The sequence below is a fragment of the Pelodiscus sinensis genome, chromosome 27 (genome assembly GCF_052426305.1).
Source record: "Pelodiscus sinensis isolate ZL-2025 chromosome 27, ASM5242630v1, whole genome shotgun sequence".
Classification (NCBI taxonomy): Eukaryota; Metazoa; Chordata; order Testudines; family Trionychidae; genus Pelodiscus; species Pelodiscus sinensis.
The window spans coordinates 6,590,620-6,615,275 of NC_143078.1; the positions used below are offsets into that span (position 1 = coordinate 6,590,620).

Consider the following 24,656-nt stretch of genomic DNA (forward strand, 5'->3'; position numbering starts at 1 on the left):
GGAAACTGTGCGCTGGGAAGCTGAGCTCAGCATGGCACTGGCTGTAACCCAGGCGGCTCTGGAGTGTCTATTTCCCACGCCTCGGTGCCTGCAAACGAACCGCGTGCTGCAAGGATCTTTGCACTCAGGAATCCTTTTCCTGGGCGGCAGCATTTCTTTTGCAAGCAAAGTGACTCCCGCGTGTCAGCTCTTGCAGGCTCAACCTCCCCGCCCCCAGCTCAGCATGCTTGGCCATTTCAGAGGAAGCAGCAAGAGCCGGAGGAAGCAGCAGCTGTTGTGTGTTGCCGCACGGGCTCGTTTCGCTGCTGGACTGTAGCATGGCTGCTCGCATCAAATGAAGCCGGAGAGCTGCGAGCCTGGAGCTGGGGTCATGCTCTCCCCTTTCTAGCACCTTACCTGCACCGCTGGCCTGGACGCTTCTCCTTGCACGTGGGTCATGTTTTCCAAGGCGTTCAGGGTGAAATCCAACACGGCCATCAAAGGCTCCGATCGGTGAGTTGTGTTAATTTCACTCTAGGTGAGATTTTTTTTTTCAGGGTAGCTGGCCATGGATCATGCTGCATCTTCTCTTGCCTTGTCGGGAGAAATTCTCCCTTCAGGCAAGGGCTGTCAGAAGCTTTCTAAGAAGCACGAGGGAGATTTCACATCTTAATGATTACAACGGGGGGGGGGGGGTGGGGGGTGGAGAGACGTTTTAAAAAACAATTTTCCTGCGGGTACACAGTGCCTTCCGAAGAAACGAAACCGGACTGGGATTCTTTTTATGTCGCTTTGGCATTCAGGCATTGCCAAATGGCGCACACCCAAGGGCTAGTTACACAGTAGCTTTGAAACATATGGGCTTGCCATGTGGCAGTTTGGGTCGTCTTATGAGGCCACTTTTGAAGGCTGCAATAGTGTAGTCCAGCATTTCTCAAACTGGGGGTCCTGACCCCTTGGGGGGGGGGGTCGCAAGCAACTGAGAGGCTGGTTGCAATGGAAGGGGGGCCCCCGCGGTATCACGAGTTTGAGAACCCCTAGTGTAGTCGATTAACCAATAAGCAAAAGCGTATGGGTTAATGCTGTCGACTACATGCATTCCCTCCCTCCCTTTCCAGTAAATTTTTTAGCAGGCTAGCCAGAAGCCTGGCTCAGGGTCCTGGTCCTACCCCTGCTGTGGTTCTGCATTTAAAGTGTATTAGGAGCTAGGTGTGCAGGCAGCCTGGTTCAGTTCCAGCTCATACTAGGTCCAGGAGTTCAGGCCCTTCTGCCTGTGCCGCCCCATTTCCCCCCGCGACAGGCTGCTGCCACCCACTGGCTCCCCTCATGGATCAGCTTCTGCTTGGCACTCTGGGCTGCTGCCTCTGATGTGGCAACAGTGCAGAGTGGCAGGGGACCCCTCGGGAGTGGGGCTGGAGCACCCTCGTGGACTACAGAATAGTCCAGTAATAGATAAAAATCCATGAGGTTAATTGACTATTTAATTAAACAATATTTAATATCCCTAGCTCTTTCCCTTCTTTTAGCTGGGAAACCTCCCTTATCTTATTTCTGCTAGTTTGTGGAAGTGTCTTATTTTAATATTGTGTGATACCAGAGTGAATATTTGAGATGCAAGATGGGTGAAGTAATACCTTTTACTGGACCAACTTCTTTGTGAGAGACCTGCTTTTGAGCTTACATAGAGCTCTACCAAAGTTGATCTAGTAAGGTTATTACCTCATCCACCCTTTACTACCAAATATGGCTACAATAACACTGCATACTTTAAATATTTCTAATAATACAAAGTTCACTAAGGGCCTTGCAGCACAAGGCTAGTATTTGCTAAATTCACTCAGTACTGAAGCTGCCTTCATGGGAAAACAAAATGTTTTTACATCAGTGTCTCACATGGGAGGCATAGCTACACCATTTTTAAAACCACCCGTACCTTGTCTCTGCTAGGATTTTACACTTAAGTAACTATCTCATGGTAAATGCATACTCTTAAATATCTCCAAAGATATTTAGTAGATACTTTGCTAGTGCTTCTCAGGTAAATTGTTGTAAAACTAGGGAACTACCTAGATAAATTGACTTGGCTCATGGGGGGTGCATCTGCACTGCTCCAGAGCTCGAAATAAGATACACAATATGTGAATCTCAAATTGTGTATCTTTGATCTTATTTTGAAATAGTTTTTTATAATTTGGCAGTGTCTACACAGTGCCAAATTTTGAAGCTGCTGTTCTGAAACATCCCTTACTCCTTGTGGAATGAGGTTTACAGGGACCTCGGAATAGTGAGCCTGAAATAACGGACTTGCTGTTAAGACACAGAATAGCTATTTCAGGTACGCTTTTCCCTGGTTGAGAGCAATTGTATAGGTAGGATCCCATCTGAGCCCATGTTTCCTGAGACATGACTGGTCTCTTTCTGTCCCCTGTGCTTAAACAAAAAATTGTTTTAAAGCCTTTTTTTCCTCAGCGCGGATTTCTCTTTTACAGGAGGAAACTGCGGGCTGATGTGACAACAGCTTTTCCCACCCTCAGCAGCGAACAACTGTCAGAACTTGTTCCAAACAAAGAGGAACTCAATATCATCAAACTGTATGCTCACAAAGGAGATGCGGTCACGGTATATGCCAACAACAGGAACCCAATCCTTTTTGAATTGGAGAAAACGCTATATCCAACAGGTATGAAAAATGAAATAGAATTTTTCCCCACACTACTTTCCCACAAATATAATTCATCTAAAAGTTCTGGCATTGCTCATCTATTTAAGGTACTTGCAACTCTACTTTTGCATTTGAGTGCCTCACATTCTTAAATGTATATATCCTTATAATATTCCTTGTAATGCAGGACAGTATTAGCCCCCATCGTACAGATAGGAAACTGAGGCACAGAGCAATGACTCTTCCAGGATCACACAGGAAATCTGGGGTGGAACAGGAACTTAAACCCACCCTAATCGCTAGACCATCCTTCCTTTCTCACTCACTTACCATAAGGCACAACTGTCATGCTCATGAAGTTCAGCCTTCATGTGGAATTCTGTCTGTGAAAGACTGAATTGCTCTGGAAAAACATGCTGTTCCATCATTTTTCCTCTGCTGTGACTTGCCCATGTTATCATAGCAATTCAGTTCAAAACATCCTTAATTTAAAGAAGATCATGTCAAGATATCCACACATCATCTATCCGTAGGAAACTTGAAACTGAAGTATTCACACTTTAGTTGATCCATTGCAAATAGCTGCTGGCTTGTTGTTTTTGATGCTGCTGGGCAGTGTAGCCTCATTTTTGACCAACCAAGTCAAAGAAGCAGCTGGCTAGTTACAGTCAAAGGTATGCTGCTGTAATTGTGTTACTGGGGCCTGAAGAGGGCAAGGAGTCTAAAAAAACTTGAATGCTGTGTGTTTAAAATCAGTTTTCTTTTGTACAGTTTATACCCTGTGGTCCTATCCAGATCTTCTTCCAGCATTCTCAACATGGCCCCCTGTGCTACAGAAACTAGCTGGAGGAGCAGGTAAGAGGAACAAAACTCAATTACTTCTTGTTACATATGTCGGTTGCTTTGCAAAATTAATTGGTCTAGATCTAAACTTTTTTAGCTCATTTTTCTAGTGCAGGACACAACTTTGAGGAATAGAAGGCAGGAGATTGCTGTTAAGAAGAATGCACTGACAGTGTTGTGGGATTTTTTTGGGGTCCCTTTTATAAAGGAAAACCAATTAGCCGCAAATACAATTTAAGTATATACACCAGTGTGTGTTAAACTGTGTTCGGTGGCACACCTGTGTGCCATGGAGAACAAGAGTTCAAAATGGCTGCCCTCAAAGGGGCAGGCAACCTCTTTTCTCTCTATCTTCCCCCTCTGATCTCCCCCCCCCCCCTCTTTTTTCCCTTCAACAAAAAATCCTTCATGTTCGTCATTTTAAAAAAAAAATTGTTTGGTGTTCCTTGGTCTTAAAAAGTTTAAGAAACACTGATATACACCATCTAGACCAATCTATTCACATGTATTGATCTTTCCCATATGATGGCTCAAAGCTGGATTTTTGCTTGTTGCACTTTGTTTGTTGGTTAGAATCATACTGATTCAACAGCTGCTAACTGGGGAACTGAAGTATGTGTTTCCTCCTTCTATAGCCTTTGTTAACTTTTTCACAAGGCAACAAAACTTAGCTGCTTTCCACTACTTTATTTTAAGGAGCATTTCTCTATCCAAATTCAGTATAAGCAAATGTTACTCTGTGTGTGTGTTTTAAAGCTGATTCTTCCCTCTCTTTCCCCCTCCCCCCTCGGTGCCTGTGTTTTGGAGTGTGTATGTCATGTGGGGGCTTACATTCAAATCCTTGGTTCTAGACTCAGTCCCGGTATTTGGCTGGGGATCTGATGCAAAACAGGAAGGGTGTCTTTTTCCCAGATTCCACTTTGGATGGGGGGAGTCATGTCATGCTGACCTGAAACCTCACAACTGCTCATGAGAACTGGGTGTCCTCAAACCTTACTCCTGGTTTGACCTCCAACCTAAACCACAAGCCTAAACCTAATCAGAAATCTGAATGCTGTCTTCTCAGCATGTGTTGGGAACTTGTGTCTAGAAAGGGACTGCCTTTCTCCCATCACATAGCTGGCCTCAGTTGGAGGCAGGGCTGTTGTGGTATTTGAGGCTCTCTGTTTTGGCTGCTTGCAGTCCATGGACTTGTGGGTTTGGTACTGAGATAGCTGAGGAGTGTTTCTAGCCACTGACCTGCTGTTACCTTGTTGGCACCGAGAAGGTCCTATCGGGAAGAGGAGGCTAATTAAAGTGAGGGTCAGTCACTGGTCTCCCATGATAACCAGGCTGCCTCAGCTGACTTCTGAGCCACACCCAAAGATGAGAGGGTGGCCCTGGGGACTAGCCAAAGAGGAAGGGCAGTGACACAATGATGCAGAAGCCTCCAGAAAGCGTGGGGGTGAGACTTTGCAGCAACCTGGTGTTTATGAGCAGGGAGCCAATTGCAGTAGTAAAGCCAAGGCAGCACGGCTTTGTACTGTCTCTTTGTTTGGCTCCAAGTTGGGTATTTTAGCATTTATTAAGTGCTAGCTATGTTCTGGCGTACTACTTACTTCATCCTGCAGCGCTGAGACCTTCATGTGGCTCCTGCCCTAGCCCAGGAATTTCACAGCTCGATCACTGCTTGGGAACCAGGGTTGGACCCATGTTGCAGTGTTAGAGTTGATGAAAGCTGTTGTAGGGGCAAATGGAAGAAAGAGTGTTTGCCTTCAGTGTGTGTTCCATGATGCTGGAGTGCAAAGGGCCTGCAGTACCCTTAAATGCCTACCCAGAGTAGACCACTCAACTGTCAAGCCCAGCTCCTTGCTTGCATCAATAGCTAATATCTGAGGCTTTGGAGGAAGGCAACCCTTGACACCTGCAATGGTACACTGATGTATCTGGCAAGGAGAAGGTTAATGCTCTGTCCCAGGCAGAAGAAAAGTCACAGCTGCCCTCAGTGCAGGCATTGTTTGGTTAGCAGGGCCAGCTCAGCTGGAGTTAATTAAATTAGGCAATCATTTCCTCACCCTCAAAGGGCAATAGGCTGAAGGGTCTGCACTGGGTTGTAGAAGAAGCTAGAACCTGCTGGGAGAAGAGAGAAAGGTGAGCTGGAAACACTCCTGGATTCTTCCCTCTCCACTTCCCATGCCCTTATTTTGAAAATATAGGCTCATGCTAACTGTGCAAAGCCTTCCTGCTGTGACCAATCGAATTTAACAACCAGGCTGAGTGAAGGCTTTGGACAGCAGAGTCAGAAACTTGTTTTTTGAGGCAGCATTTGCGGTGTCAGTGTGCAGAATTAGAAGGGTCTGGCAGAGCGTTGTACCTTTGAATCTGCACTGAGAGGTCAGCTCCAAGGTATGGGGAAAAACATTCCCTCCCCCAAACATGGAAAACACTGCCTCCTGAGTGAGGTATGTGCTTCCAAGTAGCTTTGCCTTTATCAGCGGGATAGGTTTAGATAAGAGGCTGTGGTCCAGAGCCACAAAGTCATGGAGGCTCTTAACCTCTGCTGAAATCCAGGGAAGTCAAGATCTTATGTACCTTTGTGGATGTGAGCCTGTGTCCCCATCATGCTTTTATTTTAATAGAATGGTAAAATGGTTTTATAGGTCCTTAATCCCTATTGTTTGTGCATAGACAGGGTGAAGTACTTTCAAGTGTTACGGAAGCTCATGTTACTATTATTTTTCTAAGGTGCCATAGGACTACTTGTTTTTAAAGTTACAAACTAACACGGCTACCGCATAGACTTTTTAAAGACTATTTGGGGGTAATTAGAGCTAAATAACAGCACAGAACACAGAGCCAAGACTGGTGGCTGTAAAGAAACTTTATGGGACCGTGGGAAACTTGGCCACACTCACAATAAGCAGACAACCAACTAACTAAAATTCTGCCAGATCATGGGCCAGAGAGGTTCAACCTGTGTTCTCAACTCAATAGCAGACATGCAGGAGGAAATTTTTACCTGTCATGCACTTGGCTGTTCCAAGCTTTTATTTTTGCTGAATAACAGAAGGGCTGGGTATGGAGGAGTTGGCTGGATAGTTACTGGCTTGCAACTGTTAAGAGGATGCTAATGGCTCTTTATTGTTTTACCTCAGATCTAATGCTGCCAGGAGTTATGGTGTCATCTCGTGGTCTTCCTCAGGTACAGCAGGGCACACTCTGTGCCATTACCCTGGTGGGAAACAGGTACACTTATCTATAGTTTCTCTTACGAGGGAAGAAATGTTGCATTTTTATGTGAGGATTTTGAGAGGGATTAGGAGAAACAAAAATATGAAAGCAGACTCTGAATTTAGGAACTTTTGCAAGAAAAATTAGCAATTTTGTGGTGGCATATCCTTGGTATCTTACATTTTGCCTTTGGTGGAAAATTTTGCAAATGGGATGGTTTTGAATCAAAATGCATAACGTTTAAATAAAGACAAGATTTTTCTTCAGTGTTGAGGATTCTGTTTTGAAATAAGATAATTTTAAACAAAACAGTGAAACTCTGATAAGTTATTTTCCTGGGAATGGGGCTACTTTACAAGGGGGATGGGACCATGGAGTTTACCAGTGTTGTTGGGTTTGATTGTTTTGTGAAAGCAGATAACATATGAATTGTTTTAAATGTCCAATCGCTGTAAATTCAAAGCTGTATTCCAAATTTTGTTCTGCCTGCTCTTTGCAACTCTCTAAATTAGTCTCCTCCCAAGGAGGAAGGCACGTGAGTGGCTTGCTAAGTATACAAGAATGGCCATACTGGTTCAGACCAATGTTGCTTTTGACCCGGTATCCTGTCTTCTAGCACCAGCCACTGTGAGATGTTTCTGAGAGAATGAACGGAAGAGGGCATTTTTGAGTGATGTTAAAGGGCAGCTATCCAGTGAGAATTTGTGGGGTAATGTGGAGAGAAGACCTTGCATACCAGAGGGGAACGGGTGAAAATAGAAAGTGTCTAGATGGTTTGAAATTGCACAATGTAAAGAACAGAATTACAGTTAATCTATCTGGGTATGTCTATGCAGCAAAGTTATTTCGAAATAACAATCCTAGCGTCTACACAGACATTCCGTTTTCAAAATTAAATCGAAATAGTGGAACAGTTATTTCGAAATTGGTAAACCTTATTCCACGAGGAATAACGCCAATTTCAAAATTGCTATTTTGAAATAAGTGCTGTGTAGACACTTATATCGAAATAGGGGGCCTCCAGCCTTCCCAGGGTGCCCTGGTGGCCACTTCGGCCTTAACCAAGAACACTCCTCTCCCTTCTCCTCTCCGCGGAGCCCTTAAAGGGGTTGACTCTGGCCACAGTGCCTGTGCCAGCTCCAAGCCTGCCAGCCCAGAGCCAGCAGTCACTGCCCCTGACCCAGTGGCCCCAAAACATGAGCCAGCAAGCCACTGGCAGCCAGCCCTCCACTGCAGGAGCTGCCAGGGCCTGGAGAAGGCAAGCGCCTTCCTGGTCTAGAGTGGAGATCATGGACCTTATTCATGTTTGGGGGGGGGGGGTGCCCCCAACATCCATGATCTCTGCACTAGACGGAGGAACTCAGCTGTCTATGGCAGGATAGCTGCCAGCCTGGCCACCAAAGGCCACATGCAAACCCAGGAGCAGGTTCGCATGAAAATCAAGTTGGTCCAGCGAGACCCTCCCCCCTAACCCTGAGCTTCTCCTTGCTTCCCCCTTCCAGCTCCCTCCTCCAAGGTTTACCCCTCCCCTCGCCCACCGTCTCCCTTCCCGTCTCCCGCCTCCTTTCCCCAGTCTCACCAGAGTTTCATTCTCTCCTCCCACCCTCCATTTTGTTAAAGAGAGTTTGTGTTCATGAAAATACGTGTATTTTATTTGACATTAAGGAGGGGTAAGTGGAAGGCCATGAGGGAGGAATGAGGCACAAGCCCCCAATGGGGCAGACCAGGGAGACTCTTAGTGCTCCTCAGGGTGGAAGCTCTCCCGCAGGGCCTCCTTGATACTGACAGCCCCCTGATGGACCTCCTGGATGGCAGCCTGCAGAAAGTGCAGCCAGGCTCGCAGCCAGGCTCACAGCAATGTGTTGAAGAGAAGCACCAGAGTGCCCAGGGGCAGCTCTGGCTCCATGTTGCAGCGTGCTGTGGTGTCTCGAGTGAGGGCAATCAGAGCACAGAGACAAAATGCTTTGCTGTCCCTCATCGAGGTAAGCAAGCAGAGACAGGTGAAAACCAGCTGCCAGGGGAGGGAGGTTGCATTAAGCACAGGCCTCAGCCAGCAGCCACACAAAGTAACTCCTGACCTGATGCTCTGCCGGACCTGGTTCCAGCCAGCCTTAAATGTGATTTAGCGTCCACCGAGTGTGGACGCGCTATTTCGAAATAGCAAAAAGCTATTTCGAAATGCATTTTGTGTGTAGATGCGTTGTTTTGAAATAGCTATTTCAAAATTAGATATTTGAAAATAATACTGTAGTGTAGACATACCTTTTTAGAATAGTAATTGGTCTCCCTTATCAAGGATGTTGCAGAAGAATGCTTGTGCTATGCTGGCTTAGGAGTCTTGTGTTCTAGGTAGTATGAATATTTGCTGTTCCATTCTGATACTGTTTTCTCAGGGCCCCAGTAGCAGTAGGAGTCGCTACCATGTCCACTGGAGAGATGCTGGCTGCTGGAATGAAAGGGAAGGGTTTCGCCATACTGCATGTTTACACGGACCATCTATGGTGGGTATGCAGACAACGAATGGTCCAGGGTGTCTTTGAAAATGAGATGAGGACTGGGTCTGGAATACTCCCAGGAAGCTGTTGAAGCCTGCTGATTTACCCTACTTGTGAGCTCAGCTGTGAGGCCAGAGTTCATGGAATGTCTCGGTCACCTATAATGGCACGTGTTGACTGGAAGAGGGGCAAAAGCGAGTTAGGCAGATGAACTAGTTCAGACAAAAGGGCTATTGCTATAAATCAGGACTGTGTTAAGGTCGTGCCTGGTAAACAAGATGAAACTGAAAAATTAATGAGCTCACGTTGGCATGTCAAACTAAGTATAATTGGTGGAAGAGATAGCGAGGGAATGGGCTATTCCAATATCCTTCTCTCCCCACCTACCCTCCCTTTTTGTGTCTTTAAAGAGAGAGATGGGGGGGGGGGGGAAATTGGTTACTAGAGCAAGCTTCACCGTGGTGGCTGCCAGCCTCGCTTTCTCCTGGGCCCCCTGAACTCCTCATTTCTAATCCTGAGAGAGATTCTGACCAGCCCCATCCAGAGAGGGATCCATGCAACACTGCCACCTCCAGTTAATTCCCGAAAACCAAGTGCAATTCAAAACAACGTCCTCCTCTTCCTTCCCTACTGTGTTTCTTCTTTCCTAGTCCAGTACAGCAGTGTTGAAAAACCTGTAAGCCTATGACCAAAAAGAGCGCTAAAAACAGTGCCCTAAACAGCCCGAATGCTGGTACAAGTGTGCCGGGAGTCGGAGTGGCTGAACAGCTGTTTTCCAGCAGTGAGGGTTCAACCCCAGAGACAGAAGCTGCATTTTCTATGTAGGATGTTGTTTTCTCTGCTCATTTATGAGGGGTATTTGTGTCTTGTCTTTGAGGAAACCAGATTGGACTTTTAATAACAGTAGCTGCAACAGCTCATCTCAGCTAACTTCTTCCCCAAAGGGTAGTTGCTACCATATTTAATAAGAGACTGTCAGTCAAAGACGATTTTCCTCCTAAAATCTCTCTGTAGCTAAGGGGAACAAAGGATGTTGTCAAAATGAAAACTTTAACTCTTAACATTTCAAGTGCTTTACGGAGTTTGCCTTATTTTCTGTATCTTGAATAAGAGTCCAGTGTGTGTTTGCCATATACCAAATCCTGCATCTCTCAACAATGTTTAATGTTAACTTGACCCCAGTGACTGACTTTGACTCTTTGGGCCCATTTGTTCCATCTAAGTTAGTACAAAACCCCCCCAAAGTTTCAGATCCTAGCTGAGTCAGATCCCACAGAATTTAATACTGTTTAGGGGGATATTTCAGATGAAGCCTTAACAATACTTCTAGTCTGCTCTGCTCTATATAGCTGTTAATTCCCATGGCACTTCTAGCAGGAGTAGGGGTGTGCCCTGATGTCTTTATGTGCATGTGCCCATACATATAAGATATTCCAGTTCTGGGCACCACATTTCAAGAAAGACGTGGAGAATTTGAAGAAGGTCCAGAGAAGAGCAACAAGAATGATTAAAGGTCTAGAGCAGTGTGTCTCAACCTTTTTTTTTATACAGTACCCCTTTAAAAAATTATAAAACCCCCCCAGTACCTACAGTTTTCAGACAATTTTTTTTTCTACCATTGCAATACATTTATTTAAACAACTTAATCATAGCCGGGCGGGTAGTGAAATTTTTGGGTGTAAAGTACAAAAATAATGAAGTGCAGTAAAACTTAAAACAAATTCAGTTTTCTCCAAATTTCAGTGGTGTTGATGTACCCCCTGTGGCTGCGTGTCAGGGTTCCCCCGCCTCCTGCACCCCTGTAATGGCACGAACAGACTAGAGGGAGTTTATTGCTTCTCCAGGATATAGCAAACATGTAATCCTGTTACAGGGCAGGCCTAGGATGCCTCAGACCCCCTTGAGATGGGGGGAAACTGGGCCCCTAAATCCCAGCCCATTGCTTAGGCTACTTCCTCCATGATACCAGACAAACTAAAAAACATCCCTTCCAGCCTTGCCTCCCAGCCAGGGGCTGGCCTCCCCTCCTTCCTTCGTTTCTCGACGAGTTGCCTCCCAGGGAGAACAGGTTACCTCCCTGTCCCATCAGCAACTCTGCTGGGCTGTGGTACAGACAGCAGCCAGTGGGGGTCACCCACAACCCCAGCCTAGCAAACGAGCAAGGTACCAACACTACATCACCCCCCCCCCCCCAGACTTCTCAAGTATCCCTCAAGGTACTAGTACCGCTGGTTGAGAAACACTGGTCTAGAGAACATGACCTACGAAGGAAGACTGAAAGAATTGGGCTTGTTCAGTTTGGAAAGGAAAAGACAGAGGGGACAACGATTTTCAGGTATCTAAAAGGGTATCACAAGGAAGAGGGCCTTCCAGTTCTAGTGTTCTATGACATTGGGACTAAATTGCTAGGGAAAATTCTTTGAATTTTATGGAGCTGCACCGTGAACCAATTTGGCCCATTATTATTATGCTTCACTTTAGTACCTTTTTGCTGTGCAATAAATGCGCATTGCCTTTCATTTAATGAAGAGGAATATGCATCTTGACTCCTGTCTTCTCTCTGCTGGGATTTTCTATAATCCTCACCTCAGCCTGCTAGCTTATAAAATGTGTGTTTTGAGGAAGGAGATTACTGTAGCTTTCACTCTTACTAGTGTCCAGAGTTACCTTAGGAGTGTTTCCATTTTAGAACCCTGCAAGAGCCTGGCTGCGTGCCAGTAGCTTGTTTTCAGAGCTCCATGGCCTGAGGTTAGCTCTGATGAAAACGTAGTGCCATTGGATGGATGGTAGTTTGGCCTGCCTGAGATTAAATGGACATGGATGTGTCTCAGTCCTGCCCTTGAGGTTCAAGTAGTCATGTCACAAAGCCACCAATGCACCTGGCACTAACTTAATGAGTTCTGGTAGGACAAGGTCACCAGTTAGTTAAGAAACAGAGTGGGGGAAGTTTTGTCCTAAGGCTGATTGTGTTATTCCTATTCTGTGGCTAAATAAGGGGCTTGAGCTTCCTGGACTAGCCGTCTGGCATTCATCATGGGCACCAGTTTCACCCCCAAGAATTCTAAAAATCAAAATGGAGTATGTAGGGACAGCAAAAGTCTGATGTGCTCTAGACTCGGCCATGGCAAGTAATCTTTTAGTGGAGCTGGGATCTTGACTGGCCTGCTTTTGGGTGGGCTAGTAGCTACAAAAACCACCAAAACCAAACAAAAACCCAGCAGCTGAAAATCCTCCCTGATAGTCAGAGGCTTAAGGAGTCCAGACTACTTAGCTTTTGGAAAAGGTTAAGTGGTTTGATAAGTCTAGCAGTACCTATGTGGGGAGGAGATTTCTGAAATTAGAGGGCTCTAATTCAGCAGACAAAGGCATAACAAGCTCCAATGGCTAAAAAACAAAAGATAGACCAATTCAGACGAGAAATAAAGTGCAAACTTTTCATGGCAAGTGTAACTAACAATGGGAACAACGTACTTACCTAGGGGCATGGTGAATTCATCTTCATTTGATGGATCTGTATTTTCTAGCTCCATGATTATGCAATCACTAGACGGGACTGGCTGTGCTTTCTGGCACAGGATGCTTCACAGCTAGAGGAGAAACCATCCTGTATCAAAATAATGAAGAGGCATCCATAAAGTTGCTTTATGCTTTTTTTTTTTTTTTTTTAAGGGGACTTGGAGACAAGTCAAACCCACCCACAATAGCGCCACTGGGAGCAGAACCTGCAGAGCTGGAAAGCACGGATGAAGATGACGAAGAGGAGGGGGGACGGGAGCCCATGAGTGACCTTGCCATTGCCCCATCGCTACAAATGGACGTTGGCAGTTTGAGCTTGCAGGAGGGCGACAGTTGTACAAGGCTGACTGAGGAGGAGAAGGAACCTGGTGAGCCTGGTGCTGAAGAAATGGCTGAAGATATCACCGAGGTTCAGCTGGAAACAGAAGATGGCAGAACTCCACAAGGTATGGTAGCATAAAAATGAAACCATGTTGTGTGTCTATGGATAGAGCCCTGTGCGGATATAACATTTTGTATCTGCCTCTGCAAAAATGAGCTGTGAATATCCACCTCCATGGATGTGGATCCCCGCTGATAGAAAGTGGATATCTGCAAAAATGATCTTCGGATCCACAGCCACACTCACGGAAGCAGATACCCATGGATATAAAGCGGCCATCTGTGGCTTTGCAGGGCTCTATCTATGGAACCATGCAGCTGCCACTTCTCTATTAGATTCCTCTGTGTCTGGTCCTAGCCATCCTGACTTTGACTCACACTGAGTGGTTGCCTGGTCATTGAACAGTGGTGATGTAACCGGGTCAGCACTCCCCTCATGCGATGCCCTCGCTTGGCCGAGTGCCGGTTCCTGCATGCTGTCCATCTTAAAAGCACTGCGCCTACTTGGTCTTCTAGCCAAGTCTCACACTTTGGCTACGTCTACACTGGCACCCTTTTCCAGAAATGCTTATAACGGAAAACTGTTCCGTTTTAAGTATTTCCGGAAAAAGCGCATCTACATTGGCAGGATGCTTTTCCGGAAAAGCACTTTTCCGGAAAAGCGTCAGTGGCCAATGTAAGCGCACTTTTCCAGAAAAAAGCCCCAACCGTCATTTTCGTGATCGGGGCTTTTTTGCAGAAAAGACTACTGTGCTGTCTACACTGGCCCTTTTCCAGGACAGTTTTTCTGGAAAAGGACTTTTGCCCGAACGGGAGCAGCATAGTTTTTCTGGAAAAACACTGACCATTTTACAGTAGATCATCATTGCTTTTCCGGAAAAGCAAGTGGCCAGTGTAGACAGCTGGCAAGTTATTCCGGAAAAGCGGCTGCTTTTCCGGAATAACTTGCCCAGTGTAGACACAGCTGTAGTGTGATCACAAACCCCTTCCGGGATGCACCTCTAACAGGGGCCCATCCTGGTGCCTGCTGTAGAGTCTCTGTTCGATGCTGTTCTCTCAGTTTCTCTCACTCTGAAGGATAGTGGTGTCTCCAGAGCTTCCCCTCCTGGAGATACTTCTTTGCCCATAGTTCAGGACTTTACCTTCAAGTCCATCCATCTCTCAACAGCTCTCCTCTAGGAGCTGACCCTGGTTCTGCCAGCCACCCCTGACCACCTCCCTTCCAGGTCTAGGCTACAACTGAACTGCCTCTAGTCCTGCAGCTCCTTTTGTAGTCCCTCCTAGCCCCTGATTGGCTGGTTCCTCCACAGTCACTCTAGCCTGCAGGGAGTACTTCTCTATGGCCCTTCTCTGGCCTCAGGGTTTGCTCCACCCTGTCAGACACAGAGCCTACAGTCCTTCAAAAAGTCCCCTGGTGATCTCTGGTGAGCCAGGGCATTCATGCAGAAATAGGTGTATTTGTAGTCTGGCTTCAGTGTACAAGCCTGACCTATAACCACCTCCCCTTTTCTTCACTGAACTGGGACTCTCATGCCTGTCCCAGGATTTGCCTGCTAGTTGATGGGTAGGCAGCAATTCAGTAGCAACCTTGTGCCTTAGCTGCTGAGCATATGTTTGGATGTGCTAAATTCTCCTCCACTTCAGTGAAGTGAAGGCTCTCAGCATGCTGTGTGGTCTGGGCGCTAAGGAACTATTTTGTTTGAAGCTGCTGGAGCTCATAAAAGGATGCTTTTTCAGTATAGCACCCAAACTCTTCTCTTTGTGTTCCACTTGTTAGGAGATGTGTGTTAAGCAATTAGGGTATTGAATTGAGAGTTTGGAGATGTGGACTCTATTCCTGGCTCTGCCACTCACCTGTTACGTGGCTGGGTAATTCACTTCTCCTTGTATCTCCATTTCCCCATGGGGCTAGTGGTACTCACCTTTGTAGAGTGCTTTGAGAAACTTTTGAATTAAGGTAATTGTTGTGGGAGCAGCACTGAAAGTTCTGTGCTCAAAGGATTCCCTGGGTGATTAACTTCAGAAAACACCTTCTGGCATACCAAAGAAAACTTAGTGTTCCAGGACTATGGTCCATGACATGGTATAGATCATTAGAACCCTACAAATCTTCAGGTATCCATTTTACATCCTCTGGTATCTGCAGATCTGAATGTGGATATGTGCGGCTCACTTTTGCAGATATGGATACCAATCTTGTACCCCCAGAGGGCTCTCTGGATAATATAGTCTATTCAGTAAGAGGTTGGGTTGTTTTGTTTTGCATTACAAGCTTCACATGTATTGCCAAAACATGTGACACACAGAGACACTTACCTCTTGGATAGATGAGGCCAGTCGTAAATGGGACTATAGTAGGAGCTGAGAATAATTTCACAGCAAAGCTGCTCTCAAATGTAAGCAATTCCAGTAACCCATTAGGAAGGTACAGTTTCTCTGGGCTGTACGGTTTTTTAATTCAGAATTTGAGCCTTAAGATCTGTTTGTAAAAGCTGCTTCCACAAAGCTAAAGTTGCCCTCGTGGGAGGCTTTTCTGCAGTAGCACTTACAGTAAGTGTCCCTTTATGGGCTCAAAATATTAATTATGTCCTACGTTGAATCTGAGATGCCTAAAGTGGCACTTTGGATTAACAGTCTGTAGAAATGTTGTACATATGTAAACGTGACACACACCATGCATTCCAAACCAACCTCTTAGGGAAAGTGCTTTTCAGAGGACAGCAGGCTCCGTGTGCCCACAAAGGGGCAACAACCCACCTGTGTGAAGTCTAAGTGACTCTGTTTTACAGGCCAGATTAGGGCTGAGCAATAAGCATGGTGACAAGTCAGATTTTGGACTATGCATGTTAAAGGGATTTGCGTTTAAAACACATCTGTGTAATTAAACATAGTTTCACTTCATAACTCCTCCTTTAATCTAGATAACTCCCTGGAGTGGGAGGTGAGCACTATTTCCTCATGAGGAAACCTGGGGTGAAAGGGAGGTTAAGTGACATTCCCAAGGTTGCAGAGGAGAGCAGGTATCAGCACTAGGATTAAAACGTACAAGATCCTGGCTCTGATTTTGCTGTTTAGATGTGTTGAACGTAGTGCCTAAACCGCACTGATTGCACATTTTCAAACTCAGAGGAATCAATACAAAAAATAAATATCCCGATGAATGAGAACTCATTCTTGTCAGCACCGTCTCTTTCTACACAGAGGCCCATGAGAAGTGTTTTTGTGTTTTCTGCAGAGCGAATGGACGAGTTACTGCATCAATGTTTTTTTCATGCTTTAAAATGTAAAGTGAAGAAGTCAGAGCTGCCGCTACTCACCAGCACCTTCTTGCGCAACCATATGTTCGCATGCTGGTAGGTGGTAACAAGACCATCCTGGGGGGCTGTGTGGTGGGGTTTTGGGGGTATAAATGAAAGTGCCGTGGGACAGTGAGATATTTAGGGTGAAGCTGCTGCTTTTCATGTAATTCACTAGTTTTATGGTGAATTTTTACCCTAGAGCTCAACATATTTGATAGCTAACATTATACATACTGCTCTGAAAGTGTTGCTCCAGGACTGTCTGCCTCCATTTCCCCTTTCAAGTGGCCATGAATGAGTAACTTGATTTAAAACACTATCTGGGATTCCCCAAGTGGGGTCCCTGCCCCCTGGGATTCTTGGGGGGGGGGGGGGAGGGAGGAAAGTGTCCTGTGAGACATCCTGCAGTTTGGATTGCCCTGTGTTCTGGCAAGTCTGCCACATGAACAATGCCATTTTGTTCTCAAAATGGCATAGTCCACGCACCAGACCTTGCACACACCATGCTTGGGAGGTCATGCCAGTGGGAACGTTCTGGTACATACACATTCAGGACTACACCACAAACTTTAGTTTGTGTGAAAATATATATTAAAAATCAACTAATCTAAAGCAAGATAACGTGAAATTTATATCTTAACCAAATGAAGTTGTCAGAAGCCAAAGGGGGTCTCGGCTGAAGGAAGTTAGGAAACAGTTATGTACCGCACACAGGTTCTCTGTATTGTTATGCCTAACCCATTGGAATGTGAACATTTCCTTGTTGCTTACAAAACTGACTCCACTATCTCTCAATGTTTAAAGTCGCGTTCCCAGGCGTAATTCATAGGCACACTATTAAAAAGCTTGTACCAGTCTTGAAAACTGCATGCATTTTTAATTTTGTCAAACACTAATTTTTCCTTAGTTCCAGCTGTTTGTTGTAACTTAAAGGTTGTGTTGTTAATCTGTAGCCCAGAAGGACAACAATTGGACATAAAGAAATCAAGTTACAAGAAGGTGAGATTTTTTTGATTTTTTTTTTCTTTTTTAAATCTGGTAAAGTTCTTGCCGGGGGGAGGGGTCCTTTTTAAAGAAGCCATTCCCAAAGCTATGGATTGTATTCCTTTCTTTGATCACTTGTTCAGGCTCAGCTTGGTAGATTAACTTGTCCTGAAATCATTTGTATTGATTCATCAAATATTGCTTGCTCTGCCCACTCAGTTTTGTGTTAAGGGAACCCCAATCCAAACTGGGGCTCCATTTTGCTAGGCACTGTGCATAAACAGAGTAAGAGAGCCCGTGTCCCAGAAAACTTGGGCCCAGTCTACACTAGAAAATTAAGGAAGCTTGACTATATGTTGCTCAGCAGTGTGAAAAATCCACCCAAGTGATGTATTAAGCTGATCTAACCGCCCCCGCCTTCCCTATATAGATAACCCTAGGTTATTCTGTTGACCTAGCTACTACTTGTTGAAGTGGGATTATCTAGGGGAGAACCCTGTTTTTTGGCCTAGGAAAGTATTTACAGTGTAGCATTTCAAGTGTAGACAAGCCCTTAGAAAGTATGATTATTCCTTTTCTACAGCCAGGAAAGTGAGGTACAAAGAGAAGTAATGATTAGGTCAAGGTCACACACACTCTGTGGCAGAGTTGGGAATTTGAACCTAGATCGCCTGAGTCCTTTTCTTGTGCTGGACTGAAAGATCTTTCCTCTCTGGGATATGCAGATGCTCGTCCTGCAATTTTCCTCTTCAGGATTTTAGCAGCGGATCTCTCATGGGCTTGAGCAAAGGATGAAAGCATTACAAGTTGGGAGTATTAGCTGACCTGAAGATCACCAAGCAAATCAGTGTCAGGGCCAGTAGTGGAACCCCTGGTATCTTGTTCTCAACAGGAGATGGCACTGAATGTGCAAAAGTGCTACCATGGGTTGGTTATATTTACGGAGAAGAAAAGTTGGTTTTGTGACGTGTTTTAGTGAAATGTCTGACTTCCTCAGATGCATGTTTCGATCCCAAAGCAGAGTGGCTGGCATAGGCACAGTGATGGCGTGAACCCAAATTCCAGCGCGTCTGACTTGGTCCATTATTTTTCTCTGATTCCCCTTCAGCTCTCCAAGTTCCTGCAGCACATGCAGCAGCAGAAGATTGTACAAGTGAAGGAGCTGAACAAAGGGGTGGAGAGTATTGTGGATATAGACTGGAAACACTCTGAGTAAGTTGTTATAAACTGCACTGAGGTGGCTAGAGATCTTCCAGGGTCTTGCAGCTTTTTTCATTAGAGGTAGGGCCGTCAATCAAACTTCAGCTCAGGTAGTCTATTTGAATTCCCCATTTAAGTGGACATGATCATCTGTACTTAGAGTGCAGGTCTTGTATTCTGTAAAATAGCGGCCGCGTTCCATCCCAGAGAGGAACTGATCTATCCTAGCACTTCTCCTTCCTAGTGTATGAAGCACTCTCCACAAGGAGAGAACATTGTGCCGTTTACAGATTGGGAAACTGAGGCACGGAGCCTCTGCTAACATGTCTGTTTTCCAAGGGTGAGTGACTGCAAAGTTACATTATAATATTTAGATGAAAGATGCTGGAGCTATACCAAGTATTGTTGCTGTTGACTTCTGATAGCGTTTAAAGGCAGAAGGGAGCACTAGCTCTTTCAGTCTGATTTCTTACAGAACACAGCCCATTGCTTTTCACCCAGTTATCCAGCTCCCCAACTTGTTTGGCTAAAGCCTATCAAGACAGGCATTCATCTGGTCTTGATGTGAGGACCTTGAGATGGAGAATCCACCACTTCCCCTTGTAGTTTGTTTTGTGGCTAATCACATTCCCTGGTAAACATTTGCACCTGATTTCCAGTTTGATTTTGTTTGGCATCAGCTGCCAACCATTGATTTTTAGTTAGTGGAGAAAGGCAGACCAAACAAAGAGCTCTTTAGTACCTGGTATATTCTCTCCATGAAGATACTTAGACCCTCATCAGGTCCCCTCTGTCTTCTTTTGGGTAAGCTCAACAGACCAAATCTCACTGTTAAGCATTTTTTCCGGTGCTTGAATAATTTTTGTAGCTCTCTTTTTATACCCTTTCCAATTTTTCAACAGCTTCGTTAAGTTGCAGGAACCAGAACTGAACACACTGCCTGCAAGTTGCCTAAATGTCTTAATTTTCCTGGATGCAACGCAGTGTTGAAATTTGCACCTGCAGGCTGTGCATTTTCTCCAGTGTGTCCACCAGCTTGCACTAGAAAGGTCTTCCGTCTGGGGCAGAAAGGAAAACATAGTACATTGGAGGCAGTCTTCACAGTTCTTGCGGTGTTGAATGCTGCTGTGTGTTGTAGCGCCATCTCTAAAGGAGAAGGAACCACTCTTTCACTGCTCAGTAGTTCACCTGGAAATAACACTAGTCATTGTATAGGTCCAACCTTTCCTGGTCACTACAGAGACTTCCAACAGTGGAAATCCAAGACCCAAAGGTTCAAGCCTTGTGCTCCTCTGAGGTGCCGACAAACAGGCATCTCACGTGCCCTGTTTAGGGTTCTAAAACCCCAGACATGTGACCATAGACAGACCAAACTTACCCCTCAGTGTCTCTGTCTCCAGGCACAGGATCCATGGTTCTACTCTCTGACACTGGGAAGTAAGAACAGATCTTTAAATAGCTGAGAGTAGACATATTTGTTTAGCGGACTGAAATCAGCACTTGCATCTGATGGGTGGCATTTTTGTCAAAAGGGGTATTCTATATCTGTGTTTCTCAACTTTTTTAATGAAGTACCCTCAGTGCCTACAGTTTTCAGACAATTTTTTTCTACTATTGCAACACATTTTTTTTTAAGACAGTTTAACTTAATCGTAGCCAGGTGGGCGATGAAATTTTTGGGTGTAAAAAGTACAAAAATAATCAGTGCTATTAAACGTAACAAATTCAGTTCTCTCCAAACTTCAGTTACGTTGACATACCTCCCCATACTTCTCTTGAGTACCCTTGAGGTTACTCGTACCGCTGGTTGAGAAACTGCTTTATATCGTAAGGACAGACGCTGCTCTGAATAGCTGCTATAATTTTTAAGCAAGAGATGAGAGGAAAAATATTTCCTACCTCTTCAGTACATGTTGGGTTTTTGGTAGCAAGTCACAGACAGTCACTTTCCCGTGTGGGTGGAGAATGGGACCTTTTGTATAGGAAAAAAGGGGGAGCAATCTAAAGAAAAGGAAGCTACAATTGTAAGCCCCACAGAAAGGGACATGGGGACTGAAGGGCAGGTGAGTCTCCGAAGCTGCTTTGATTTTTTTTTTTTAAAACACGTGGCCTATTCCAAGTAATGGGGAAAAAAGTTTAAGACTCAAGAATGGGCAGAGAAGCTGTGCTCTGCAGGGCGAGTCGGGATGCGTGTGCAAAGCCAATCCTGATCTTTGCTTCTGGTTTATAAACATGGGGCATCCCACAGAGTGTGATAAGGTCAAGTGTCCTGGCCAGGCCTGCGGTGGTGGCCAGTTGAGGGGGAAGAGGGTGTGGGCCGAGGGGCTGTTTTAGGAGAACTGTTGTACTGCTGAAAAGCTGTCACCCAACCTTCCTCTGCCTGGAAACTACTGTGAAACTAGCTTCTCCTGTTTTCTCCACTGCATTTCAGCATCAAGTCGTTTGTTGTCCCCGAAGCCTTGTCTGAAGTGTCCTCTGCCCCCGAGAACAAATACGGAGATGGAGAGCAACTGTACCATGCTCCTGAAATCATACCACTCTACGGTGTCTCAAGCAAAATGGCTCCACTTTTCCAGGAGTCTGGACATAAGTGAGTGCTAGGAAGATGGGGTGAAACCATCATTAGAAATGGAAGTGGGCCCACCTGGCAAGCCAGCCTTGAGAGAGAGGTGGAGGGAAGACATGTGCCAGGTGTTAGTCAGCACTCTTCTGTCAGTATTGAAGCAATGTCAGAGCATGCGGGTAGGAGCATTTTAGCCTGGATAAGCAAAAAATTAAAATCCTGAAATCACCAGAGAATCTTTTAGCACTTTAACAGTGTAAGTGTGGTAACTCCGGTGCCCTGGACAAATTCCTGATCAGGCATTTACCATTTGTTTCCTTGGACTGTTTAGAGCAGCGGTTCTCAAACTTTTTGGGCTTCGGAGCCCTTTACATGTGTGAAAATGTATGCGGAGCCCCAAAGGTCCACTGATTGTATGTGTTGTACCTAACAACGTTTCCAGTTTGTCAACCTCATGGAGCCCCCGGAGATGTCTCGCGGAGTCCTGGGGCTCCGTGGAGTACAGTTTGAGAAACACTGGTTTAGAGAGACAGTGTGTTCTACTTTACTACACTGTAGTGTAGAAGGGGAATAAACAGCTGTCTTGTTACCCTCCGGGAGGAGACTTCTGTGTGTAGTCCCACACTTGTCAGCCCAGCGGGGGAGGGGAAGGAGTGGTGAGATGACAAACCCCTTTGCACCCTTTCGCCCCCATTCACGGCTGGAGCAGCATGGTAGTGTAATTTGTAATTTTAAACGACCCTCCCTGGCAGCCTGGGATCCTCAAGAAGCAAGCTCCTCTAGAAGTATCAAGTGTTAGTACAGCTTTCAGACTCCTGTTTCTTAATGCACCCTAGTGAAAATTCCCTCCTTCCATAGGAAAGGCAGCATCCTCTCCAGCAGCGATGTGAGAAATATCATCATCAGCTATGTGAAGACTAACGAGTTGGTTGATGAAGCAAACAAGAAGTGAGTAGAAGTGAATTTTATTTGTGCATCTGTTTTCACTAGTCAAGCTGAGTGAAGGGCAAAAAGAGTTTGAAGGCTTCAATATCCGAGATATAGGTGAGAGGATTATTCTAGGAGGGGTGGGTGAGATTCCGTGGCCTGCATTGTGCAGGGGGTCAGACTAGATGATTATAATGGTCCCTTCTGACCTTAAAGTCTATGAGTTTAGTGAAGAAAATCTGAGTAACAAGGAGTGTATAAAAGAAAATTAATATGGTGTTACATGGACCAATTTATCAAACTACAGCACAAGTGCACTGGGCTGGGTTGGAGATGGGTGATGGCTTTGAAGTTAATCTGTCACCAAATGCTAAGGAGCTGAAATAAATAGTCATGAGCTGATCATGGGAACAGCTGCATGCTTGGCAGAGAAGATAGGCCCAATGCCCACATCTCAGGGAAGAGACAGAGCAGCTTCGCATCTGATCAGTTTGTTCTATTACAGCTTTGTCAAGATAAATCCAATTTTGTGTGACTGCCTGTTGGATAAATCGGAGCAAGACGAGATCTTGAAGCTCAAATGGGATGATCTCCTGAGCAGGTGACTTACGTTGTTTCACAGAAGATTAGGTTGAAAGAGACCTCAAGAGGTCATCTAGTCCAACTCCCTGCTCCAAGCTGTTTCCTGACGGCTTTCACATTTGCTAAGAATGTCACACTTGGCTTTTGCCACATGTAGAGTTAATCGTAACTAGACAACTAAGCCCTGAAGTAGGCAGTGACCTTCTTATTGTTAATGTAAAACTACCTACAAATCTTGTCACGAGTTTAGTAGACAGTTTTTGCTGTATACGCTCCATTCTTTCTTTCTTTCTTACCACCTTGAAAGTGAATAGTAACATCACAGAAATGTAATATTTAAAAATGGATCTTTTTTTCCAATAAGCATTCACAAGGCAAGTCTAACAGAACCTGGTTCTGTATATACTATCTGTACGTACATACACATAAAGCTATCTTAGAACATCTTCAAACTCATGCTAGAACGGTCTTAAACACAGTGATCAGAATTGGAGACACTTGATCACTCTGGTCTACATATCTGGAATCCCAGATTAACAAAAAGAGATTGTGCAACCTTTTGTATCTGACAAACTAAACTCCGGCCTTACCTTTCTCAGGTGTCTGGAAAAACTGCAGCCTCACCACCAGATGACATTTTTTGGACGTGAACCCGTTGTGAAGAAAGGAAACCTCGATCCCATTGACATAACCATCGCGCAGAGATCGTCAAATAAAAAGGTAAGGCAGAGCGAGAATAGGGAAGAGGTGTGTTGATTAACAACCTCTATGGATCTTAGTCCACGCTGGAGGCGTGTAGGACCATTACTGTCCTGGAATTCTGGTCTTCAGCATAGCCAGTCTTGCCCCTTTGCTGAAGAGAAGCAGAGGGTGAGGTGTAGGAAATTGGAAAACTGCTCCAACTTGGCACAGGCCCCTGGTGTGGTTCTGTGCTATTGAACACCTTCTGTCACTCAGCTCTGCAGATTAGAACTCCCAAGTATTAACGTGCTTTAAAGATGTTAAATTGCTCAACACAGCAACTATCAAGCATGTTTTCTAAAGATCCTGGAATGTCAAGCACATCACATTATGTGTATACTTTAAACAAGTGATTGCGTGTGTATGAGGAGGGAATTTTTTGTTGTTTTGCCTTCAGCAATGCTTTTGGTAATGTGTGTATCTGCAGGGAGGGGGTTATACATTCAAATGGATAGTGTACAGCAGCCCATTATGTCCAATTCAGTACAATGGGGAAACCCTTAGTACCCAGTTCTAATCAGAAAAGCAGGATCGAGTCCTGACTGCTGGTCTTATGTAGGTGGTGTTAATCCAGATATCCTAGTGACAAAGGTTATTTTCACTAATATCCACAGGTGACCATAATTAAGAATCTCGAACTGTATGGCCTAGACCCGCAATTAGTTGCCAACACTCTCCAGCAAAGAGTACAGGCCAGCGCCTCTATTAACACGCTTCCTGGGGCAAAGGACAGAGTTCAGGTCCAGATCCAAGGCAACCAAATCAACCATCTTGCCAAGTTGCTGCTTGGTGAGTTTGAGTGGACATGGACTGTATCAGTTACAAGGTAAATGTTTTAGTTCTAAAATCTAACTCTGGGACATACTTAAATTGGACTCTTGATTATATTGCAGAGGAATACCAGCTCCCTCGGAAATATATTCAAGGGCTGGAGAAGGCTCCAAAGCTTAGCCGGAAGAAGTAAATATGTCTAGAGTAAGAAGTACTCAAATCTCATTATTTATACCCCCTTCTGCCTGTAGCTGAAGGGTGAAATCCTGGTCCCATTTAAGTCAGTAGTTTTGCTGTTGACTTCCATGAGCCCAGGATTTCACTCAGTGTCATTGCTTTGGCTGCTGAAATAATTTTTTTTAAATAAAATTTTACAAAAGCATTTCAATGGATTACTACATTTCTGGCTTACAAAGTAATCTGACTGGGCATGGTTGTATGTATGTTACCATTCATTATTTTGTTAATGGAACAGTTTAACAACTAAAAGCCAATTCCAGCCC

The 24,656-nt window shown here is 45.0% G+C and overlaps 1 protein-coding gene across 1 annotated transcript; it reads left to right on the forward strand.

The window, feature by feature from the left end:
* On the forward strand, window positions 1-24,655 carry EIF2D (eukaryotic translation initiation factor 2D). The gene is made up of 15 exons (XM_014580699.4): window positions 1-492; window positions 2,469-2,659; window positions 3,413-3,496; window positions 6,619-6,709; window positions 9,088-9,195; window positions 12,859-13,151; window positions 16,322-16,439; window positions 17,339-17,384; window positions 18,478-18,581; window positions 21,001-21,159; window positions 21,991-22,080; window positions 22,565-22,660; window positions 23,241-23,361; window positions 23,997-24,171; window positions 24,276-24,655. Exons 1-15 carry the CDS (start codon window positions 437-439, stop codon window positions 24,344-24,346), a joined length of 1,803 nt encoding a protein of 600 aa, XP_014436185.2. The 5' UTR covers window positions 1-436; the 3' UTR covers window positions 24,347-24,655.
* Window position 24,656: the final 1 nt, after the last annotated feature.